Below are 20,238 nucleotides of genomic sequence, written 5' to 3'. Positions count from 1 at the left end.
GTTTGATAAGGTTCCCCATGGTAGACTACTGCAAAAAATACGGAGGTATGGCATTGAGGGTGAGTTGGAGGTTTGGATTAGGAGTTGGCTGGCTGGAAGAAGACAGAGGGTAGTAGTTGATGGCAAAGGTTCATCTTGGAGTGCCGTCACTAGCGGTGTTCCGCAAGGATCTGTTTTGGGACCATTGCTGTTTGTCATTTTTATAAATGACCTGGAGGAGGGGTTAGAAGGTTGGGTGAGCAAGTTTGCGGATGATATGAAAGTCGGAGGAGTTGTAGACAGTGAGGAAGGATGTGTCAGGTTACAGCGGGATATAGATAAGCTGCAGAGCTGGGCAGAAAGGTGGCAAATGGAGTTCAATGTGGGTAAGTATGAGGTGATTCACTTTGGTATGAATAACAAAAAGATGGGGTACTGGGCTAATGGTCAGATACTTGGTAGTGTGGATGAGCAGAGGGATCTTGGTGTCCATGTACACAGATCTTTGAAAGTTGCCACCAGGTAAATAGTGCGGTGAAGGAGGCATATGGCGTACTGGCTTTTATTGGTAGACGAATTGAGTTCCGGAGCCCTGAGGTCATGTTGCAGTTGTATAAGACTCTGGTGCGGCCGCATCTGGAGTATTGTGTGCAGTTTTGGTCGCCATACTATAGGAAGGATGTGGAGGCACTGGAACGGATGCAGAGGAGGTTTACCAGGATGTTGCCTGGTATGGTAGGAAGATCGTATGAGGAAAGGCTGAGGCACTTGGGGTTGTTTTCATTGGAGAAAAGAAGGTTTAGGGGTGACTTGATAGAGGTGTACAAGATGATTAGGGGTTTAGATAGGGTCGACAGTGAGAATCTTTTTCCACGTATGGAGTCAGCTATTACAAGGGGGCATAGCTTTAAATTAAGGGATGGTAGGTATAGGACAGATGTTAGGGGTAGATTCTTTACTCAGCGAGTCGTGAGTTCATGGAATGCCCTGCCAGTAGCAGTGGTGGACTCTCCCTCTTTATGGGCATTTAAAAGGGGAATTGGATAGGCATATTGAGGATAGTGGGCTAGTGTAGGTTAGGTGGGCTTGGATCGGCGCAACATCGAGGGCCGAAGGGCCTGTAGTGCGCTGTATTCTTCTATGTTCTATAACTATGGGGAATTTAGCATGGCCAATTCACCTGACCTGCATATCTTTGGATTGTGGGAGGAAACTGGAGCACCCGGAGGAAACCCACGCAGACACGGGGAGAACGTGCAAACTCCACACAGTCAGTTGGCCAAGGCTGGAATTGAACCTGGGACCCTGGTGCTGTGAGGCAGCAGTGCTAACCACTGATCCACCATGCCCCCCTTAGTCAGTTAGTCAGTGATGTATAACTGATTTGTTGCAAATAGTACTCATTCAAACATGCAAAGTTTATTGACAAATAAGCTTTAGACTGTGTAGAGTTAGATATGACTCATATTCTATTGTCCCAAAAATAACATGAAGCAAATATGGGGAATTGACAAATGATGATCATACATCAAACAATTTTGCGAGAAGGACTTCAGGAATTTCTGAGCAATTTCTCCCCTGTCCTCAATATTAGCGACAAGTAGACTAATCAAAATCCTTTAAACTTCAAAAACAATAAAGAAACTTCATTTTGAATGCCTTCAAGAGCTCTGGGTCACGGACTGTTTCAATGACTGTTCACGTGCCGGTCAATCACCCACTTTCCCTGGGACTGTTGCCACTTCTGAGATTGGAGGAGTGCAGTGTCTCCAACTTCTCCTACTACTCCACTGGTTATAGCACTAATATGATCCATTGTAATTTATGTCTCTACAAGACATTAGTGAGCCAGATGGGTTTCTCTGAAATTAACAAAAGGGTAACTAGGGAGAGATTAGGGCCCCTCAAAGATCAGCAAAGCAGCCTTTGTGTGGAGCCGCAGAAAATGGGGGAGATACTAAATGAATATTTTGCATCAGTATTTACTGTGGAAAAGGACATGGAAGATATAGACTGTAGGGAAATAGATGGTGACATCTTGCAAAATGTCCAGATTACAGAGGAGGATGTGCTGGATGTCTTGAAATGGTTAAAGGTGGATAAATCCCCAGGACTTGATCAGGTGTACCTGAGAACTCTGTGGGAAGCTAGAGAAGTGATTGCTGGGCTTCTTGCTGAAATATTTGTATCATCGATAGTCACAGGTGAGGTGCTGGAAGACTGGAGATTGGCAAACGTGGTGCCACTGTTTAAGAAGGGTGGTAAGGACAAGCCAAGGAACTATAGACCGGTGAGCCTGACCTCGTTGTTGGGCAAGTTGTTGGAGGGAATCCTGAGGGACAGGATGTACATGTATTTGGAAAGGCAAGGACTGATTCGGGACAGTCAACATGGCTTTGTGCGTGGGAAATCATGTCTCACAAACTTGAGTTTTTTGAAGAAGTAACAAAGAAGATTGATAAGGGCAGAGCAGTAGATGTGATCTATATGGACTTCAGTAAGGCGTTCAACAAGGTTCAGAGCTTAAAAATGTGTTGCTGGAAAAGCGCAGTAGGTCAGGCAGCATCAAAGGAACAGGCGAATCGGGCATAAGCCCTTCTTAGGTTCCCCATGGGAGACTGAGTAGCAAGGTTAGATCTCATGGAATACAGGGAGAACTAGCCATTTGGATACAGAACTGGCTCAAAGGTAGAAGACAGAGGGTGGTGGTGGAGGGTTGTTTTTCAGACTGGAGGCCTGTGACCAGTGGAGTGCCACAAGGATCGGTGCTGGGTCCCCTCTTTTTTGTCATTTACATAAATGATTTGGATGCGAGCATAAGAGGTACAGTTAGTAAGTTTGCAGATGACACCAAAATTGGAGGTGTAGTGGACAGCGAAGAGGGTTACCTCAGATTACAACAGAATCTTGACCAGATGGGCCAATGGGCTGAGAAGTGGCAGATGGAGTTTAATTCAGATAAATGCGAGGTGCTGCATTTTGGGAAAGCAAACTTTAGCAGGACTTATACACTTAATGGTAAGGTCCTAGGGAGTGTTGCTGAACAAAGAGACCTTGGAGTGCAGGTTCATAGCTCCTTGAAAGTGGGGTCGCAGGTAGATAGGATAGTGAGGGCAGCGTTTGGTATGTTTTCCTTTATTGGTCAGAGTATTGAGTACAGGAGTTGGGAGGTCATATTGCGGCTGTTCAATTCTGGTCTCCTTCCAATCGGAAAGATGTTGTGAAACTTGAAAGGGTTCAGAAAAGATTTACAAGGATGTTGCCAGGGTTGGAGGATCTGAGCTACAGGGAACGGCTGAACAGGCTGGGGCTGTTTTCCCTGGAGCGTCGGAGGCTGAGAGGTGACCTGATAGAGGTTTATAAAATTATGAGGGGCATGGATAGGATGAATAAACAAAGTCTTTTCCCTGGGGTTGGGGAGTCCAGAACTAGAGGGCATAAGTTTATGGTGAGAGGGGAAAGATATAAAAGAGACCTAAGGGGCAACTTTTTCACGCAGAAGGTACGTGATTGGAATGAGCTGCCAGAGGATGTGGAGGAGGCTTGTACAATAGCAACATTTAAGAGGCATTTGGATGGGTACATGAATAGGAAGAGTTTGGAGGGAAATGGGCCGGGTGCTGGCAGGTGGGACTAGATTGGGTTGCGATATCTGGTCGGCATGGATGGGTTGGACTGAAGGGTCTGTTTCCATGCTGTACATCTCTATGACTCTATGACAATGGCTTCATACTCATCAGTCGCTTCTTCATACCAGATGTTATCTTTTCATTGAATTCAAATTCCACCTGTTGCCTTGGTGGGATTTGAACCTGTATCCCAAGAGCATTAGCTAGGTTTCTATATTAATAGTCTAATAAGTATACCAATAGGCCAGCACCTCCCCACTGCAGAGTTTAGTCTCAGTGCGAACTGGCAGCTGGGGGCAGGGTCAGTGTATACTGGTGTGTACAGTCTCAGTGAGCACTAGCAGCTGGGGACAGGGCCAGTGTACACTGGTATGTACAGTCTCAGTGAGCGCTAGCAGCTGGGGACAGAGTCAGTGTACACTGGTGTGTACAGTCTCAGTGAGCGCTAGCAGCTGGGGACAGAGTCAGTGTACACTGGTGTGTACAGTCTCAGTGAGTGTTGGCAGCTGGGGACAGAGTCAGTGTACACTGGTGTGTACAGTCTCAGTGAGTGTTGGCAGCTGGGGACAGAGTCAGTGTACACTGGTGTGTACAGTCTCAGTGAGTGTTGGCAGCTGGGGACAGGGTCACTTTCCATCAGAATGTATCATAAATTACAATAATATCAATTCATCTGTGTCTGGTTTATAAACAATAAACTTAATTGTAAAATAGTAAAATAAGTGAATAAATGAAAGACAAGCTGAATTTATGAAAGGCAAAACGTTATGCTTTAATGAAGGAAGCTGATGTTTTCTATGTAACCATCCAAAAACAATTTGATGAAGACCCCTATAATAGACTTTGAAACCCATTTCATGAAAAGGATGCAAATTACTGGATAAAAAATCGGCTGACAACAGAAAGCAGAGATTTTATTAACATCTTCTGTTAGTATCTATGCACTCTTTGTTATGACAGGGAGTTGTGAATGAGAAAATATTCCGTCATAATGTTACTTACTGTGCAATAATGGTTGTGATGTACTGTCGGAGATTTTGTCTGTTCAGTATCTGCAATCACTAGCCTTTGCATCAGTACACTGTTCAATTTATTTCTGGGCTTTTCATCTTCACAGAATATCTACTCAGTTTTCATGATAAGTCAAACATTGTGAGTGCTACCAAGTCGCCGATCTCCTTCCTCAGCAGACTGGGACAGACGATCACTCGCAAGAGGGGGCCGAAGGTAAGCAGCTTGGGGTGCCTGAGATTACACAGAGTGGAGCTGGGCCCACTTGATGAGTGATGGCAACTATTTGAGTTTTGTTGCGATCAAAACGAAACAAGAGACAATTTATTCAACCAGGAGATAATGGTCAATAAAGACTGACCTTTATTTTCTCTCAAAGTCTCATTGTGCAATTGTTGTGGATGACATCAGAATAAGGAGGAGATGAAGCTGTTTGATGTCAGGTGCACTGAGAGTTTATAACAATGAGAGAGACAGACATAGAAGGAAATGACAACCAGCCCAGGGATTTGAAGCTCACCTCCTATACTCCCTCCTGTACACTCTTGAGAGCGCTCCTCTCTCTTTGTGATCCAGTGGTACTACTGCCTTCAGCTCTAGCTGTTTCAGTTTGTGTTATTGATGTTTGCTGGGCAGTTTTCTTGTTTGACAGAATTTATTTGTTGCTGTTTTAGACGAGATAACCCTGCACATCCATCAGTCCTTTGCTGTATTGTGGTTCCATCTGTTTCACAGTTGGCAGCTCTGTAGCCCCCTTCCCTGCTGTTTTTTTAATCTTATTTTTCAAATGCTAATCCAGTTAGTCTGTACTCCAAGCAAAAGGGAGCTTTTTCAGGGAACTGATTAGATCCCAACTGATTCACAAAACTCGGTAAGATTTAAAGTCGGTCTTAGTCTTTTTATTGATGTGGGTTATAAAGATCACCAGAGTCACGAGGTAGATGGATCTTCCTTGCTATTTGTTGATATTGTGCCGTAGGCTTTTTTTTCTCTCCACCTGAGGATGGGACAGGCCCTCAGTTTAAGGTTTTGCTGGAATATTGTTCGAATCCTTGGATTGTGATTTGGACCGAAGGGTCTGTTTCCTTACTGTACATCTCTACGACTCTATGCCTGTACGACTCTATGCCTGTACGACTCTATGCCTGTACGACTCTATGCCTGTACGACTCTATGCCTGTACGACTCTATGCCTGTACGACTCTATGCCTGTACGACTCTATGCCTGTACGACTCTATGCCTGTACGACTCTATGCCTGTATGACTCTATTTGTCTCTCTTGATATTCATGATTTGGAGATGCCGGTGTTGGACTGGGGTGTACAAAGCTAAAAATCACACAACACCAGGTTATAGTCCAACAGGTTTAATTGGAAGCACTAGCTTTCGGAGCGACGCTCCTTCATCAGGTGATTGTGGAGGGCTCGATCTAACACAGAATTTATAGCAAAAATTTGCAGTGTGATGTAACTGAAATTATACATTGAAGAATTGATTGTCTGTTAAGCCTTTCAGCTGTTAGAATACAGTGATAGCTTCACTTCTTTCATGTGTAAATCACAAAACCCTTTTTTTAAAAGTTGCATTCTCGGGTTAGCTATTAACAATGGTGATAGCTAGACAATATGTTGAAGGTGCATACATTCATGTAGAACTCTGAGCTCAAAAACTGCATGAATTTAAGTAAAACTCTGTTATCTCACGTTTTTAAATTGGAATCAATCTAAACATCAGGTCATAGACAGAGAACACAGGGGGCTAACACCTTCAACATATTGTCTAGCTATCACCATTGTTAACAGCTAACCCGAGAATGCAACTTTTTAAAAAAAGGGTTTTGTGATTTACACATGAAAGAAGTGAAACTATCACTGTATTCTAACAGCTGAAAGGCTTAACAGACAATCAATTTTTCAATGTATAATTTCAGTTACATCACACTGCAAATTTTTGCTATAAATTCTGTGTTACCATCGAGCCCTCCACAATCACCTGATGAAGGAGCGTCGCTCCGAAAGCTAGTGCTTCCAATTAAACCTGTTGGACTATAACCTGGTGTTGTGTGATTTTTAACTTTGATATTCATGGTTTCACACAGCCCCTGTCTTGGTGTCCCCCTCTGGTAAACATTTTCTTGCTGCAAAAGTCCTCTGTGTGAAAATGCTACTCTAACATGCTGTTTCATTACCTGGTGATAGTTCCAACCTGTTTTTAAAGTGATCAGCCATTTGTTAAAAAAACACTTCTTCAATAACTTTTGTAACCACCATGTAACCACCCTGGTTCAGGTGGAACAAACACCTGAATTTTATAAGTCATCTCATTCTTCGTAACATCTTGAAAATTTGTGATCTGTTGTAAGCCTTTGGAGCAGAAAAGGTTAAGAGGTGGCTTGATTAAGATGTTCAAAATTATGAACAATTTTGACAGGGTAACAGAAGGATACAGTATTCAGTTTCCACAAGTAGGCATGTCAGTAAGTAGGGGTCACAATTTCAAGATTGTCAGCAGGAGAGCTAGGAGTGAGATGAGGAGAAACTTCTTAACTTAGGATCATTAGAGTTTGGTATGTGCTGCCTGGAAGAATGGTGGAGGCAGATTCGATAGGAGGTTTCAAAAGATATATATTTGAAAGGGATGAAGTTAGAGGGCTATGGAGATAGGGCTAGAGAATAGGACTAGCTGGGTAGCTCTTCCAGGAGCAGGTATAGAGACAATGGGCTGAATAGCCTTCCTCTGTACTGTCAACTTCCATGATTCTATAATGGTGCATGAATGCTCATTAAGCACCTATTATAATATGATCAAATTCAGCGTAGAGTTTGAGAGGGGCAAACTCAAAATGGCTGCTCCTTTTATATTGAGGTAAAGTTGCTTTCTAATAAGATGAAGCAAAGACTGTGTCTTATTTGTCTCCTGTGCAGTCCAGTTGCATAAAATGTCAAAGGAAAGTTTTTTTAAAAAGTACTGGAATGTGATACAAAACCCACCAGTTAATGTCCCTGAAGGATAAGAGCTCTATTTTCTAAAGAAACTGCAGCCACATACAGCTAAAGAATTAGAAGCAACATAAGCTAAAAGAAAAATTACAAAGAATAGTACATTGTTCTGATAGCCGGGAGAGAAGACAGAAAGGAGACAAAATCTATGGTAAGTGTTAGATAAAGGAATGTGAGAAGGACCTTGCAATGGAAATCAAAATCGATAGAAACACCTTTTTATATCTGTTTGAGGAATGGTGTTAATGCTGATCTTTCAAAGTATCATGACAGATATGTTCAGTAATTACTTTACAGCAGTACTTACAAGAGAAAAAGAAACCAAAATTCCATTCACCCCCAAAGAAACAAAATATTGAATCACCAAAATAAGGAAAGTAGAAATAATGGCACAAATGAGGGATGACCACATGGTTTCCATCCCAGAGTTAAAAGCACTTAAAATGAGCACATTAAACTGCCCTGAGCAGGAACTGTCCCTCCAGAATGGCATGTTATAAAATTGCTCTCTGATTGCAGTAAGGTGACAGAGGAAGTCTAGGGAATTATCGAACTGTCAGCTTAACATCAGGTTTGGAGTGATTACTGGGTTGTATAAATAAGGAGAGTGACCGAAGATAGCAGGGCACTATGACGATGTTGAGCAGATGGAGTTAATTTTACAATCAGCTCTGATCTCAAGGGGCTCCTCCTGCTCCCGAACACCAATGCAATTGACTCTTTGAGGAGATGCCATTAGTTCATATGTCTGATCAACCACTCTCAGAACCTTCACTGTCCTGGGCTAACACCACTGTTTCACAAACAAAACTACAAACGTACCTAGCAACATTTAAAACAATCAGCTATTCAAACTCAAAGAGCTAAAAGGGGGCTTTCCTGTTCTCTCTCTTTATTTGACATCAGGACAATCTCAGTGAGCTTGGCATGGGTTGTGGAGGATGGTCTCAGGAGATTAGGGAAGGTTTAATGAGATCATTATCCAGGCTTCTTAGTCTCACTGTCTCAGGTCATCCTGCTCTCTCTCCTGCAATATTGAGCTCACTGCCCCAGATTACCCTGCTCTCTGACCCGTGATAGCGAGCTCATTGTCCTGAGTTATTATAGAACATAGAACCTAACTGCACAGTACAGGCCCTTGGCCCTCGATATTGCACCGCCCTGTGAAATAAATCAATCTGAAACCTACACTATTCCATTCTCGTCCATATGTTTATCCAATGTCCATTTAACTGCCCTTAAAATTGGTGAGTCTACTACTGTTGCAGGCAGTGCATTCCCCACCAAGAACCTACCTCTGACATCTGTCCTATATCTATCACCCCTCAATTTAAAGCTATGTCCCCTCACACTATCCATCACCATCCAAGGAAAAAGGCTCTCACCATCCACCCTACCTAACCCTCTGATTATCTTATATGTCTCAATTAAGTCACCTCTTAAACTTCTCACTAACGATAAAAGCCTCGAGTCCCTCAGCCTTTCCTCATAAGACCTTCCCTCCATACCAGGCAGCATCCTAGTAAATCTCCTCTGCACCCTTTCCGAAGCATCCACATCCTTCCTATAATGCGGTGAACAGAACTGTACACACTACTCCAAGTGTGGCTGCACCAGAGTTTTGTACACTGTAGCATAACCTCATGGCAATGAGACTCAATCTCTCTACCAATAAAAGCTAACACACCGTATGCCTTTTGAACAACCCTCTCAACCTGGGTAGCAACTTTCAGAGATCTATGTACATGCTCATCTACACTACCAAGAATCTCACCATTATCCCAGTACTCTGCATTTCTGTTACTTCTTCCAAAGTGAATCACCTCACACTTTTCCGCATTAAACTCCATTTGTCACCTCTCAACCTAGCTCTACAGCTTATCTATGTCCCTCTGTAACCTACAACAATCTTCGTCACTATCCACAACTCTACCGACCTTAGCGTCATCCTCAAATCTACCAACCCATCCTTCCGTGCCGTCATCCGGGTCATTTATATAAATGACAAACAACAGTGGACCCAAAACAGATCCTTGCCCCACTAGTAACTGAACTCCAGGATGAATATTTCCCATCAACCACCACCCTCTGTCTTCTTTCAACTAGCCAATTTCTGATCCAAACCACCAAATCACCCTCAATCCCATGTTTCCGTATTTTGTGCAATAGCCTACCGTGGGGAACCTTATCAAACGCCTTACTGAAATCCATATTGAATTGAATTTATTGTCACGTGTACTGAGGCACAGTGAAAAGCTTTGCCTTGTGAGCAATACAGGCAGATCACAGAGTTAAGTAGCACAAATTAAGTAAATAATAGGTAAACAGCAGCAAAAACAAGAACATGGATACAGGCCAATGTTAAGAGTTTGAGAGTCCATTCAGTATTCTAACGACAGTAGGGTAGAAACTGTTTCGAAACCGGCTGGTGCATGTGTTCAGGCTTCTGTACCTTCTCCCCGATGGTAGAGGTTGTAGAAAAGCATTGCCAGGGTAGGATGGATCTTTGAGAATGCTGGCAGCCTTTTCTTGACAGTGGGCCTGGTAGATGGATTCTATAGATGGGAGATTGTCCGGACTGAGTTCTCCACTCTCTGTAACAGTCTCCGATCTTGAATGGTACAGTTGCCATACCAGGGAGTGATACATCCAGACAGAATGCTCTCGATGGCGCACCTATAAAAGTTAGCAAGGGTATTCACCACCATGCCAAATTTTCTCAGCTGTCTGAGGAAGAAGAGATGTTGTTGGGCCTTTGTAACCACTGGGTCTACATGAAGAGTCCAAGAAAGCTTGTTGTGGATGGCCACCCTCAGGAGCTTGACATTCTCCACTCGTTCCACCTCTGTGCTGTTAATGTGTAGGGAGGGCATGAGTAACATCCCGCTGAAAGTCAATAATGAGTTTCTTGGTTTTGCCAACATTGAGAGCGAGGTTATTCTCAGTGCACCATTTTACCAGATGTAGTCTGTTTCGTCACCATCTGAGATTCAAAAGTCTATGGTGGTGTCATCAGCGAATTTGTAAATGGCATTAGTCTGGTATTTGGCGACGCAGTCATGGGTATACAGTGAGTACAGGAAGGGGCTGAGTACGCACCCCTGGGGGCTCCAGTGTTGAGTGTTAGTGAGGATGAAATATTGTCCCTGATCTTCACTGATTGTGGCCTGTGTATCAGTAAACTGAGGATCCAGTTGCAGAGAGTGGGGCTTAGTCCGAGATCACTAAGTTTAGTAATCAGTCTCAAGGGGATAATAGTGTTGAAGGCTGAACTGCAGTCAATGAGTAGGATTCTTTTGTAGCTGTTCTTGGTGTCAAGTTGTTTTAGGGAGGGGTGAAGGACAAATGATATGGCATCTGACGTGGATCTGTTGGTCTAATAGGCAAATTGGAGTGGGTCAAGAGTAGTGGGGAGGCTGGAGCTGATTAATGCCATGACCAGCCTTTCAAGGCACTTCATGATGACTGACGTTAGGGCCACTGAGCGGTAATCACTGGGACATGCTGCCTGAGCCCCCTTGAAACAGGCAGGGACAGTGGCCTGCTGCAGGGAGAGGTTGAAGATGTCCGAGAAGACTCCTACCAGTTGATCTGCGTGTGCACGGCCTGGTACTCCGTCTGGTCCCATTACTTTCCTTGGATTCACCCGAAGGAAAACTGATCTGACCTCTGATGCAGTGACTGTTGGGATAGGTTTGTCAGCAGTTGTCAGAATAGCTGCTATCTCTCCGCCAAAGTTCTGCTCAAAGCGAGCATAGAAGGCATTGAGGTGATCTGGGAGGGATGTGTCATCGTCTGCTATCTTGCACTGTCTCCTTTTAGAAACTGTGATGTCATTCAGTCCTTGCCATAGTCGCCGAGTGTCTGCCTCGGGTCTAGTTTGGATCGGTATTGGTCCCTGGCTGTCTTAATGGCTCTGTGAAGGTCAGACTTGGATTCCTGATATCCGAGTGGGTCTCCTGATCTGAAGGCCTCACACTTGGATTTTAGCAGGTTCTGTATGTCCTGATTCATCCAGGGTTTCCAGTTGGAGAACACCCAGGTTGACTGCCTCGGTATGCAGTGCTCCACACACTCGCTGATAAAGTCTGTGTCGATGGTGGCGTACTTGTCCAAGGTACCTGTGGACTGTTTGAACACCACATCAACCACTTTTCCCTCATCCACCTGTTTGGTCACCATCTCAAAGAACTCAAAAAGGTTTGTGAGGCATGACCTACCCTTCACAAAACTGTGTTGACTGTCCCTAATCAAATTACTCCTTTCTAGTTGATTATAAATCCTATCTCTTATAACCCTTTCCAACACTTTACCCACAAGTGAAGTAAGGCTCGCTGGTCTATAATTTCCAGGGTTGTCTTTATTCCCCTTCTTGAACAAGGGAACAATATTTGATATCCTCCAGTCTTCTGCCACTATTCCTGTAGACAATGATGACATAAAGAAATTAACCAAAGTCTCAGCAATCTCTGAGCACTTTGGTGATAGTGACCACAATTCGGTTATGTTTACTTTAGTGATGGAAAAGGATAGGTATGTACCACAGAGCAAGAGTTATAGCTGGGGGAAAGGCAATTATGTTGCCATTAGGCAAGATTCAGGTTCCATAGGCTGGGGAAGGAAATTGCAGGGGTTGGGCACAATTGAAATATAGAGCTTATGGAAATTTGCATTAGCAAATATCCTCCCAGATATTGGTACCCACTGGTTCAGGTGTAGGCCATCCTGTTTGTAGAGGTCCCACCTGCCCCAGAATGAGCCCCAATTATCCAGGGATCCAAAACCCTCCCTCCAGCACCATCCTTGTCGCCACATGTTCAACTCTTCTCTTTCCCTATTCCTCACCTCGCTAGCACGTGGCACAGCTAACAAACCAGAGATAACAACTCTGTTTGTTCGAGCACTAAGCTTCCACCCTAGCTCCCTGAATTTCTGCTTTAAATCCCCATCCCTTTTCCTACCAATATCGTTGGTGCTTATGTGGACCAGGAATTGTGGCTGCTCCCCCTCCCGTTCAAGGATCCCAAAAACATGATCAGAGACATCACAAACCCTGGCACCTGGGAGGCAATGCACCAATTGTAAGTCTCTCTCATCCCCACAGATCTGTCCCCCTAATTATGGAGTCCCCATTGAGTAATGCCCTGCTCCTCTTCCCCCTTCCCTCTGAGCAATAGGTACATATTCTGTGCCGGAGACCTGTACCCCATTGCTTACCCCTGGTCATCCTCCCCCAATAGTATCCAAAACAGTATGCTAGTTGTTGAGGGGAATGGCCAGAAGGAATCCCTGCACTATCTGCTGGTTCCCTATCCGTCCACTGACAGTAACCCGTCTACCATTATCCTGCTCTCTGTCCCGGGATATCGAGCTCACTGTCCCAGGGTATCCTGCTCTCTGTCCCAGGATATCGAGCTCACTGTCCCAGGATATCTTGCTCTCTGTCCCGGGATATTGAGCCCAATGTCCCAGAATATCCTGCTCTCTGTCCCGGGATATTGAGCCCAATGTCCCAGGATATCCTGCTCTCTGTCCTGGGATATCAAGCTCACTGTCCCAGGTTATCCTGCTCTCTGCTCCATGATATTGAGCTCACTGTCCCAGGATATCCTGCTCTCTGCCCCGGGATATCGAGCTCTCTGTCCCAAGATATCCGGCTCTCCGTCCTGGGATATCGAGCTCACCGTCCCAGGATACACGGCTCTCTGTCCCGGGATACCGAGCTCTCTGTCCCGGGATATCGAGATCACTGTCCCAGGATAACCTGCTCTCTGTCCCAGGATATCGAGCTCACTGTCCCAGGTTATCCTGCTCTCTGTCCCGGGATATCGAGCTCTGTGTCCTGGAAAATCCTGCTCTCTGTCCCAGGATATCCTGCTCTCTGTCCCCGGATATCCTGCTCTCTGTCCCGGGATATCGAGCTCACTGTCCCAGGATATCCTGCTCTCGGTCCCGGGATATTGAGCTCACTGTTCCAGGATATCCTGATCGCTGTCCCGGGATATCGAGCTCACTGTCACGGGATATCGAGCTCACTGTCCCAGGATATCCTGATTGCTGTCCCGGGATATCGAGCTCTCAGTCTCAGGTTATCCTGCTCTCTGTCCTGGGATATCCTGCTCTCTGTCCCAGGATATCCTGCTCTCTGTCCCGGGATATCCTGCTCTCTGTCCCCGGTTATCCTGCTCTCTGTCCCGGGATATCGAGCTCACTGACGCAGGTTATCCTGCTCTCTGTCCCGGGATATCCTGCTCTCTGTCCCGGGATATCCTGCTCTCTGTCCCGGGATATCGAGCTCACTGTCCCAGGATATCCTGCTCTCTGTCCCGGGATATTGTGCCCAATGTCCCAGGATATCCTGATTTGTGTCCCGGGATATAAAGCTCACTGTCCCAGGTTATCCTGCTCTCTGCAGGGGGATATTGAGCTCACTGTCCCAGGATATCCTGCTCTCTGTCCCGAGATATTGTGCCCAATGTCCCAGAATATTCTGATTTGTGTCCCGGGATATAAAGCTCACTGTCTCAGGTTATCCTGCTCTCTGCCCCGGGATATCGAGCTCACTCTCCCGGGATATCCTGCTCTCTGTCCCGGGAAATCGAGCTCACTGTCCTGGGATATCGAGCTCACTGTCCCAGGATATCCTGCTCTCTGTCCCGGGATATCGAGCTCACTGTCCCAGGCTATCCTGCTCACTGTCCCGGGATACCGAGCTCACTGTCCCGGGATACCGAGCTCACTGTCCCAGGATATCGAGCTCACTGTCCCAGGATATCGAGCTCACTGTCCCAGGATATCCTGCTCACTGTCCCAGGATATCGAGCTCTCTGTCCCGGGATATCGAGATCACTGTCCCAGGATAACCTGCTCTCTGTCCCGGGATATCGAGCTCTGTGTCCTGGAATATCCTGCTCTCTGTCCCAGGATATCCTGCTCTCTGTCCCGGGATATCGAGTTCTCTGTCCCGGGATATCGAGTTCTCTGTCCCGGGATATCGAGCTCTTTGTCCTGGGATATCCTGCTCTCTGTCCCGGGATATCGAGCTCACTGTCCCGGGATATCGAGCTCACTGTCCCGGGATATCGAGCTCTCTGTCCCGGGATATCGAGCTCTCTGTCCCGGGATATCCTGCTCTCTGTCCCGGGATATCCTGCTTTCTGTCCCGAGATTTTGAGCTCACTGTCCCAGGATATCCTTCTCTCTGTCCCGGGATATCGAGCTCACTGTCCAGGGATATAGAGCTCACTGTCCCAGGTTATCCTGCTCTCTGTCCCAGGATATCCTGCTCTCTGTCCCGGGATATAGAGCTCACTGTCCCAGGTTATCCTGCTCTCTGTCCCGGGATATTGAGCTCTCTGTCCCGGGATATCGAGCTCTCTGACCCGGGATATCGAGCTCTCTGTCCCAGGATATCGAGCTCACTGTCCCAGGATATCCTGCTCTCCGTCCCGAGATATTGAGCTCACTGTCCCGGGATATCGATCCCTCTGTCCCAGGATATCCTGCTCTCTGTCCCGGGATATCGAGCTCACTGTCCCAGGATATCGAGCTCACTGTCCCAGGTTATCATGTTCTCTGTCTTGGGATATCCTGCTCTCTGTCCCTGGATATCCTGCTCTCTGTCCAGGGATATCGAGCTCACTGTCCCAGGATATCCTGCTCTCTTTCCCGGGATATTGCCAGGATATCTGCTCACTCTCCCAGGATATCCTGCTCTCCGTCCCGAGATATCGAGCCCTCTGTCCCAGGATATCGAGCCCTCTGTCCCGGGATATCGATCCCTCTGTCCTGAGATATCCTGCTCTCTGTCCCGGGATATCGAGCTCTCTGTCCCGGGATATCGAGCTCACTGTCCCGGGATATCGAGATCACTGTCCCAGGTTATCCTGCTCTCTGTCCCGGGATATCGAGCTCTTTGTCCCAGCATATCGAGCTCTCTGTCCCAGGATATCCAGTGCTCTGTCCAGAGATATTGAGATCACTGTCCCAGGATATCCTGATCGCTGTCCCGGGATATCGAGCTCTCTGTCCCAGGATATCGAGCTGTCTGTCCCGGGATATTGAGCTCTTGTCTCAGGATATCCTGATCACTGTCCCAGGGTATCGAGCTCACTGTCCCTGGTTATCCTGCTCTCTGTCCCCGGATATCGCCGGGATATCAAGCTCACACCCCCAGGATATCCTGCTCTTCGTCCCGGAATATTGAGCTCAATGTCCCGGCAAATCGAGCTCTCTGTCCTGGGATATCGAACTCTCTGTCCCAGGATATCGAGCTCACTGTCCCAGGATATCGAGCTCACTGTCCCAGGATATCCTGCTCTATGTCCCGGGATATTGAGCTCACTGTCCCGGCATATCGAGCTCTCTGTCCTGGGATATCGAACTCTCTGTCCAGGGATATCGAGCTCTCTGTCCCGGGATATCGAGCTCACTGTCCCAGGTTATCCTGCTCTCTGTCCCGGGATATCGAGCTCTCTGTCCCGGGATATCGAGCTCACTGTCCCAGGATATCCTGCTCTCTGTCCCGGTATATCGAGCTCACTGTCCCTGGTTATCCTGCTTTCTGTCACCGGATATCCTGCTCTCTGTCCCAGGATATCCTGCTCTCTGTCCCGGGATATCAAGCTCACTGTCCCAGGATATCCTGCTCTCTGTCCCAGGATACGAGCTCACTGTCCCAGGTTATCCTGCTCTCTGTCCTGGGATATCGAGCTCACTGTCCCAGGATATCGAGCTCACTGTCCCAGGATATCGAGCTCACTGTCCCAGGATATCCTGCTCTATGTCCCGGGATATTGAGCTCACTGTCCCGGCATATCGAGCTCTCTGTCCCGGGATATCGAGCTCTCTGTCCCGGGATATCGAGCTCACTGTCCCAGGTTATCCTGCTCTCTGTCCTGGGATATCGAGCTCTCTGTCCCGGGATATCGAGCTCACTGTCCCAGGTTATCCTGCTCTCTGTCCTGGCATATCCTGCTCTCTGTCCCAGGATATCCTGCTGTCTGTCCCGGGATATCGAGCTCACTGTCCCAGGATATCCTGCTCTTCGTCCCGAGATATTGAGCTCACTGTCCCAGGTTATCCTGCTCCCTGTCCCGGGATATCGAGCTCTCTCTCCCGGGATATCGAGCTCACTGTCCCGGGATATTGAGCTCACTGTCCTAGGATAACCTGCTCTCCGTCCCGGGATATCGAGCTCACTGTCCCAGGATATTCTGCTGTCTGTCCCAGGATATCCTGCTCTCTGTCCAGGGATATCGAGCTCACTGTCTCAGGATATCCTGCTCTCGGTCCCGGGATATCGCCAGGATATCGAGCTCTCTTTCCCAGGATATCCTGATCGCTGTCCCGGGGTATCGAGCTCTCTGTCCCAGGTTATCCTGCTCTCTATCCCGGGATATCGTGCTCTCTGTCCCGAGATATTGAGCTCACTGTCCTGGGATATCGAGCTCACTGTCCCAGGTTATCCTGCTCTCTGTCCCGGGATATCGAGCTCACTGTCCCAAGTTGTCCTGCACTCTGTCCCGGGATATCGAGCTCTCTGTCCCGGGATATCGAGCTCTCTGTCCCGGAATATCGAGCTCTCTGTCCCGGGGTATCCTGCTCTCTGTCCTGGGAAAACGCCGGGATATCGAGCTGACTCTCCCAGGATATCCTGCTCTCTGTCCCGGGATATCGAGCTCTCTGTCCCGGGGTATCCTGCTCTCTGTCCTGGGAAAACGCCGGGATATCGAGCTGACTCTCCCAGGATATCCTGCTCTCTGTCCCAGGATACGAGCTCACTGTCCCAGGTTATCCTGCTCTCTGTCCTGGGATATCGAGCTCGTCCCAGGTTATCCTGCTCTCGGTCCCAGGTTATCCTGCTCTCTGTCCCCGGATATCGAGCTCACTGTCCCAGGTTATCCTGCTCTCTGTCCTGGGATATCGAGCTCTCTGTCCCGGGACATCGAGCTCTCTGACCCGGGGTATCCTGCTCTCTGTCCTGGGATATCGCCGGGATATCGAGCTGACTCTCCCAGGATATCCTGCTCTCTGTCCCGGGATATCGAGCTCACTGTCCCAGGTTATCCTGCTCTCTGTCCTGAGATATCCTGCTCTCTGTCCTGGGATATTGAGCTCGTCCCAGGTTATCCTGCTCTCTGTCCCAGGTTATCCTGCTCTCTGTCCCCGGATATCGAGCTCACTGTCCCAGGTTATCCTGCTCTCTGTCCTGGGATATCGAGCTCTCTGTCCCAGGTTATGCTGCTCTCTGTCCCGGGATATCGAGCTCACTGTCCCAGGAGATCGAGCTCAATGTCCCAGGATAACCTGCTCTCTGTCCCGGGATATCGAGCTCACTGTCCCAGGCTAACCTGCTCTCTCTCCCGGGATATCGAGCTCACTGTCCCAGCAGATCGAGCTCACTGTCGCAGGATATCCTGCTCTCTGTCCCGGGATATCGAGCTCACTGTCCCAGGATATCCTGCTCTCTGTCCAGGGATATCGAGCTCACTGTCCCAGGATAACCTGCTCTCTCTCCCGGGATATCGAGCTCTCTCTCCCGGGATATCGAGCTCACTGTCCCAGGATAACCTGCTCTCCGTCCCGGGATATCGAGCTCACTGTCCCAGGATATTCTGCTCTCTGTCCCAGGATATCCTGCTCTCTGTCCCAGGATATCCTGCTCTCTGTCCAGGGTTTATCGAGCTCACTGTCTCAGGATATCCTGCTCTCTGTCCCGGGATTTCGAGCTCACTGTCCCAGGTTATCCTGCTCTCTGTCCAGGGATATCGAGCTCTCTGTCCCAGGTTATCCTGCTCTCTATCCCGGGATATCGTGCTCTCTGTCCCGAGATATTGAGCTCACTGTCCTGGGATATCGAGCTCACTGTCCCAGGTTATCCTGCTCTCTGTCCCGGGATATCGAGCTCACTGTCCCAAGTTGTCCTGCTCTCTGTCCCGGGGTATCCTGCTCTCTGTCCTGGGATATCGCCGGGATATCGAGCTGACTCTCCCAGGATATCGAGCTCACTGTCCCAGGTTATCCTGCTCTCTGTCCCAGGTTATCCTGCTCTCTGTCCTGGGATATTGAGCTCGTCCCAGGTTATACTGCTCTCTGTCCCAGGTTATCCTGCTCTCTGTCCCCGGATATCGAGCTCACTGTCCCAGGTTATCCTGCTCTCTGTCCCAGGTTATCCTGCTCTCTGTCCTGGGATATTGAGCTCGTCCCAGGTTATACTGCTCTCTGTCCCAGGTTATCCTGCTCTCTGTCCCCGGATATCGAGCTCACTGTCCCAGGTTATCCTGCTCTCTGTCCTGGGATATCGAGCTCTCTGTCCCAGGATATCCTGCTCTCTGTCCCGGGATATCGAGCTCACTGTCCCAGGATAACCTGCTCTCTGTCCCAGGATATCGAGCTCACTGTCCCAGGTTATCCTGCTCTCTGTCCCGGGATATCGAGCTCTCTGTCCCAGGTTATCTTGCTCTCTGTCCCGGAATATCGAGCTCACTGTCCCAGGATAACCTGCCCTCTATCCCGGGATATCGAGCTCACTGTCCCAGGATATCCTGCTCTCCGTCCCGGGATATCGAGCTCACTGTCCCAGGATATCCTGCTCTCTGTCCAGGGATATCGAGCTCACTGTCCCAGGATATCCTGCTCTCGGTCCCAGGATATCGCCAGGATATCGAGCACTCTGTCGCAGGATATCCTGCTCTCTGTCCCGAGATATTGAGTTCACTGTCCCAGGATATCCTGATCGCTGTCCCAGGATATCGAGCTCTCTGTCCCAGGTTATCCTGCTCTCTATCCCGGGATATCGAGCTCACTGTCCCAAGTTGTCCTGCTCTCTGTCCCGGGATATCGAGCTCTCTGTCCCGGGGTATCCTGCTCTCTGTGCCGGGATATCGAGCTCACTGTCCCAGTTTATCCTGCTCTCTGTCCCAGGTTATCCTGCTCTCTGTCCTGGGATATCGAGCTCACTCTCCCAGGTTATCCTGCTCTCTGTCCTGGGATATCGAGCTCTCTGTCCCGGGACATCGAGCTCTCTGTCCCGGGGTATCCTGCTCACTGTCCTGGAATATCGCCGGGATATCGAGCTGACTCTCCCAGGATATCCTGCTCTCTGTCCCGGGATATCGAGCTCACTGTCCCAGGTTATCCTGCTTTCTGTCCTGGGATATCCTGCTCTCTGTCCTGGGATATCGAGCTCGTCCCAGGTTATCCTGCTCTCTGTCCCAGGTTATCCTGCTCTCTGTCCCCGGATATCGAGCTCACTGTCCCAGGTTATCCTGCTCTCTGTCCTGGGATATCGAGCTCTCTGTCCCAGGTTATCCTGCTCTCTGTCCCGGGATATCGAGCTCACTGTCCCGGGATATCGAGCTCACTGTCCCAGGATATCCTGCTCTCTGTCCAGGGATATCGAGCTCACTGTCCCAGGATATCCTGCTCTCTGTCCCGGGATATCGAGCTCACTGTCCCAGGATATCGAGCTCTCTGTCCAGGGATATCGAGCTCACTGTGCCAGGATATCCTGCTCTCGGTCCCGGGATATCGCCAGGATATCAAGCTCACTGTCCCAGGATATCCTGCTCTCGGTCCCGGGATATCGCCAGGATATCGAGCTCTCTGTCCCAGGATA

At 48.1% G+C, this 20,238-nt stretch overlaps 1 protein-coding gene across 6 annotated transcripts in view; it reads left to right on the top strand.

The window, feature by feature from the left end:
- LOC122562959 (F-actin-monooxygenase MICAL3-like) overlaps window positions 1–20,238 on the top strand; it is a 587,087-nt gene that overhangs the window by 252,301 nt on the left and 314,548 nt on the right. For all 6 annotated transcript variants that reach the window (XM_087997541.1, XM_087997540.1, XM_087997538.1 and 3 more), the window contains exon 15: window positions 4,726–4,835. In XM_087997541.1, the coding sequence (XP_087853667.1) occupies window positions 4,726–4,835 (110 nt within the window). The remainder of the gene's footprint in view (window positions 1–4,725; window positions 4,836–20,238) is intronic.

Source organism: Chiloscyllium plagiosum, unplaced genomic scaffold, assembly GCF_037043375.1.
Source record: "Chiloscyllium plagiosum isolate Xiang-an unplaced genomic scaffold, Cpla_swu_hap1 HiC_scaffold_19, whole genome shotgun sequence".
Classification (NCBI taxonomy): Eukaryota; Metazoa; Chordata; class Chondrichthyes; order Orectolobiformes; family Hemiscylliidae; genus Chiloscyllium; species Chiloscyllium plagiosum.
The sequence above is the reverse complement of the archived record's forward strand: the minus strand, read 5'-3'. Positions and strand labels throughout refer to the sequence as shown.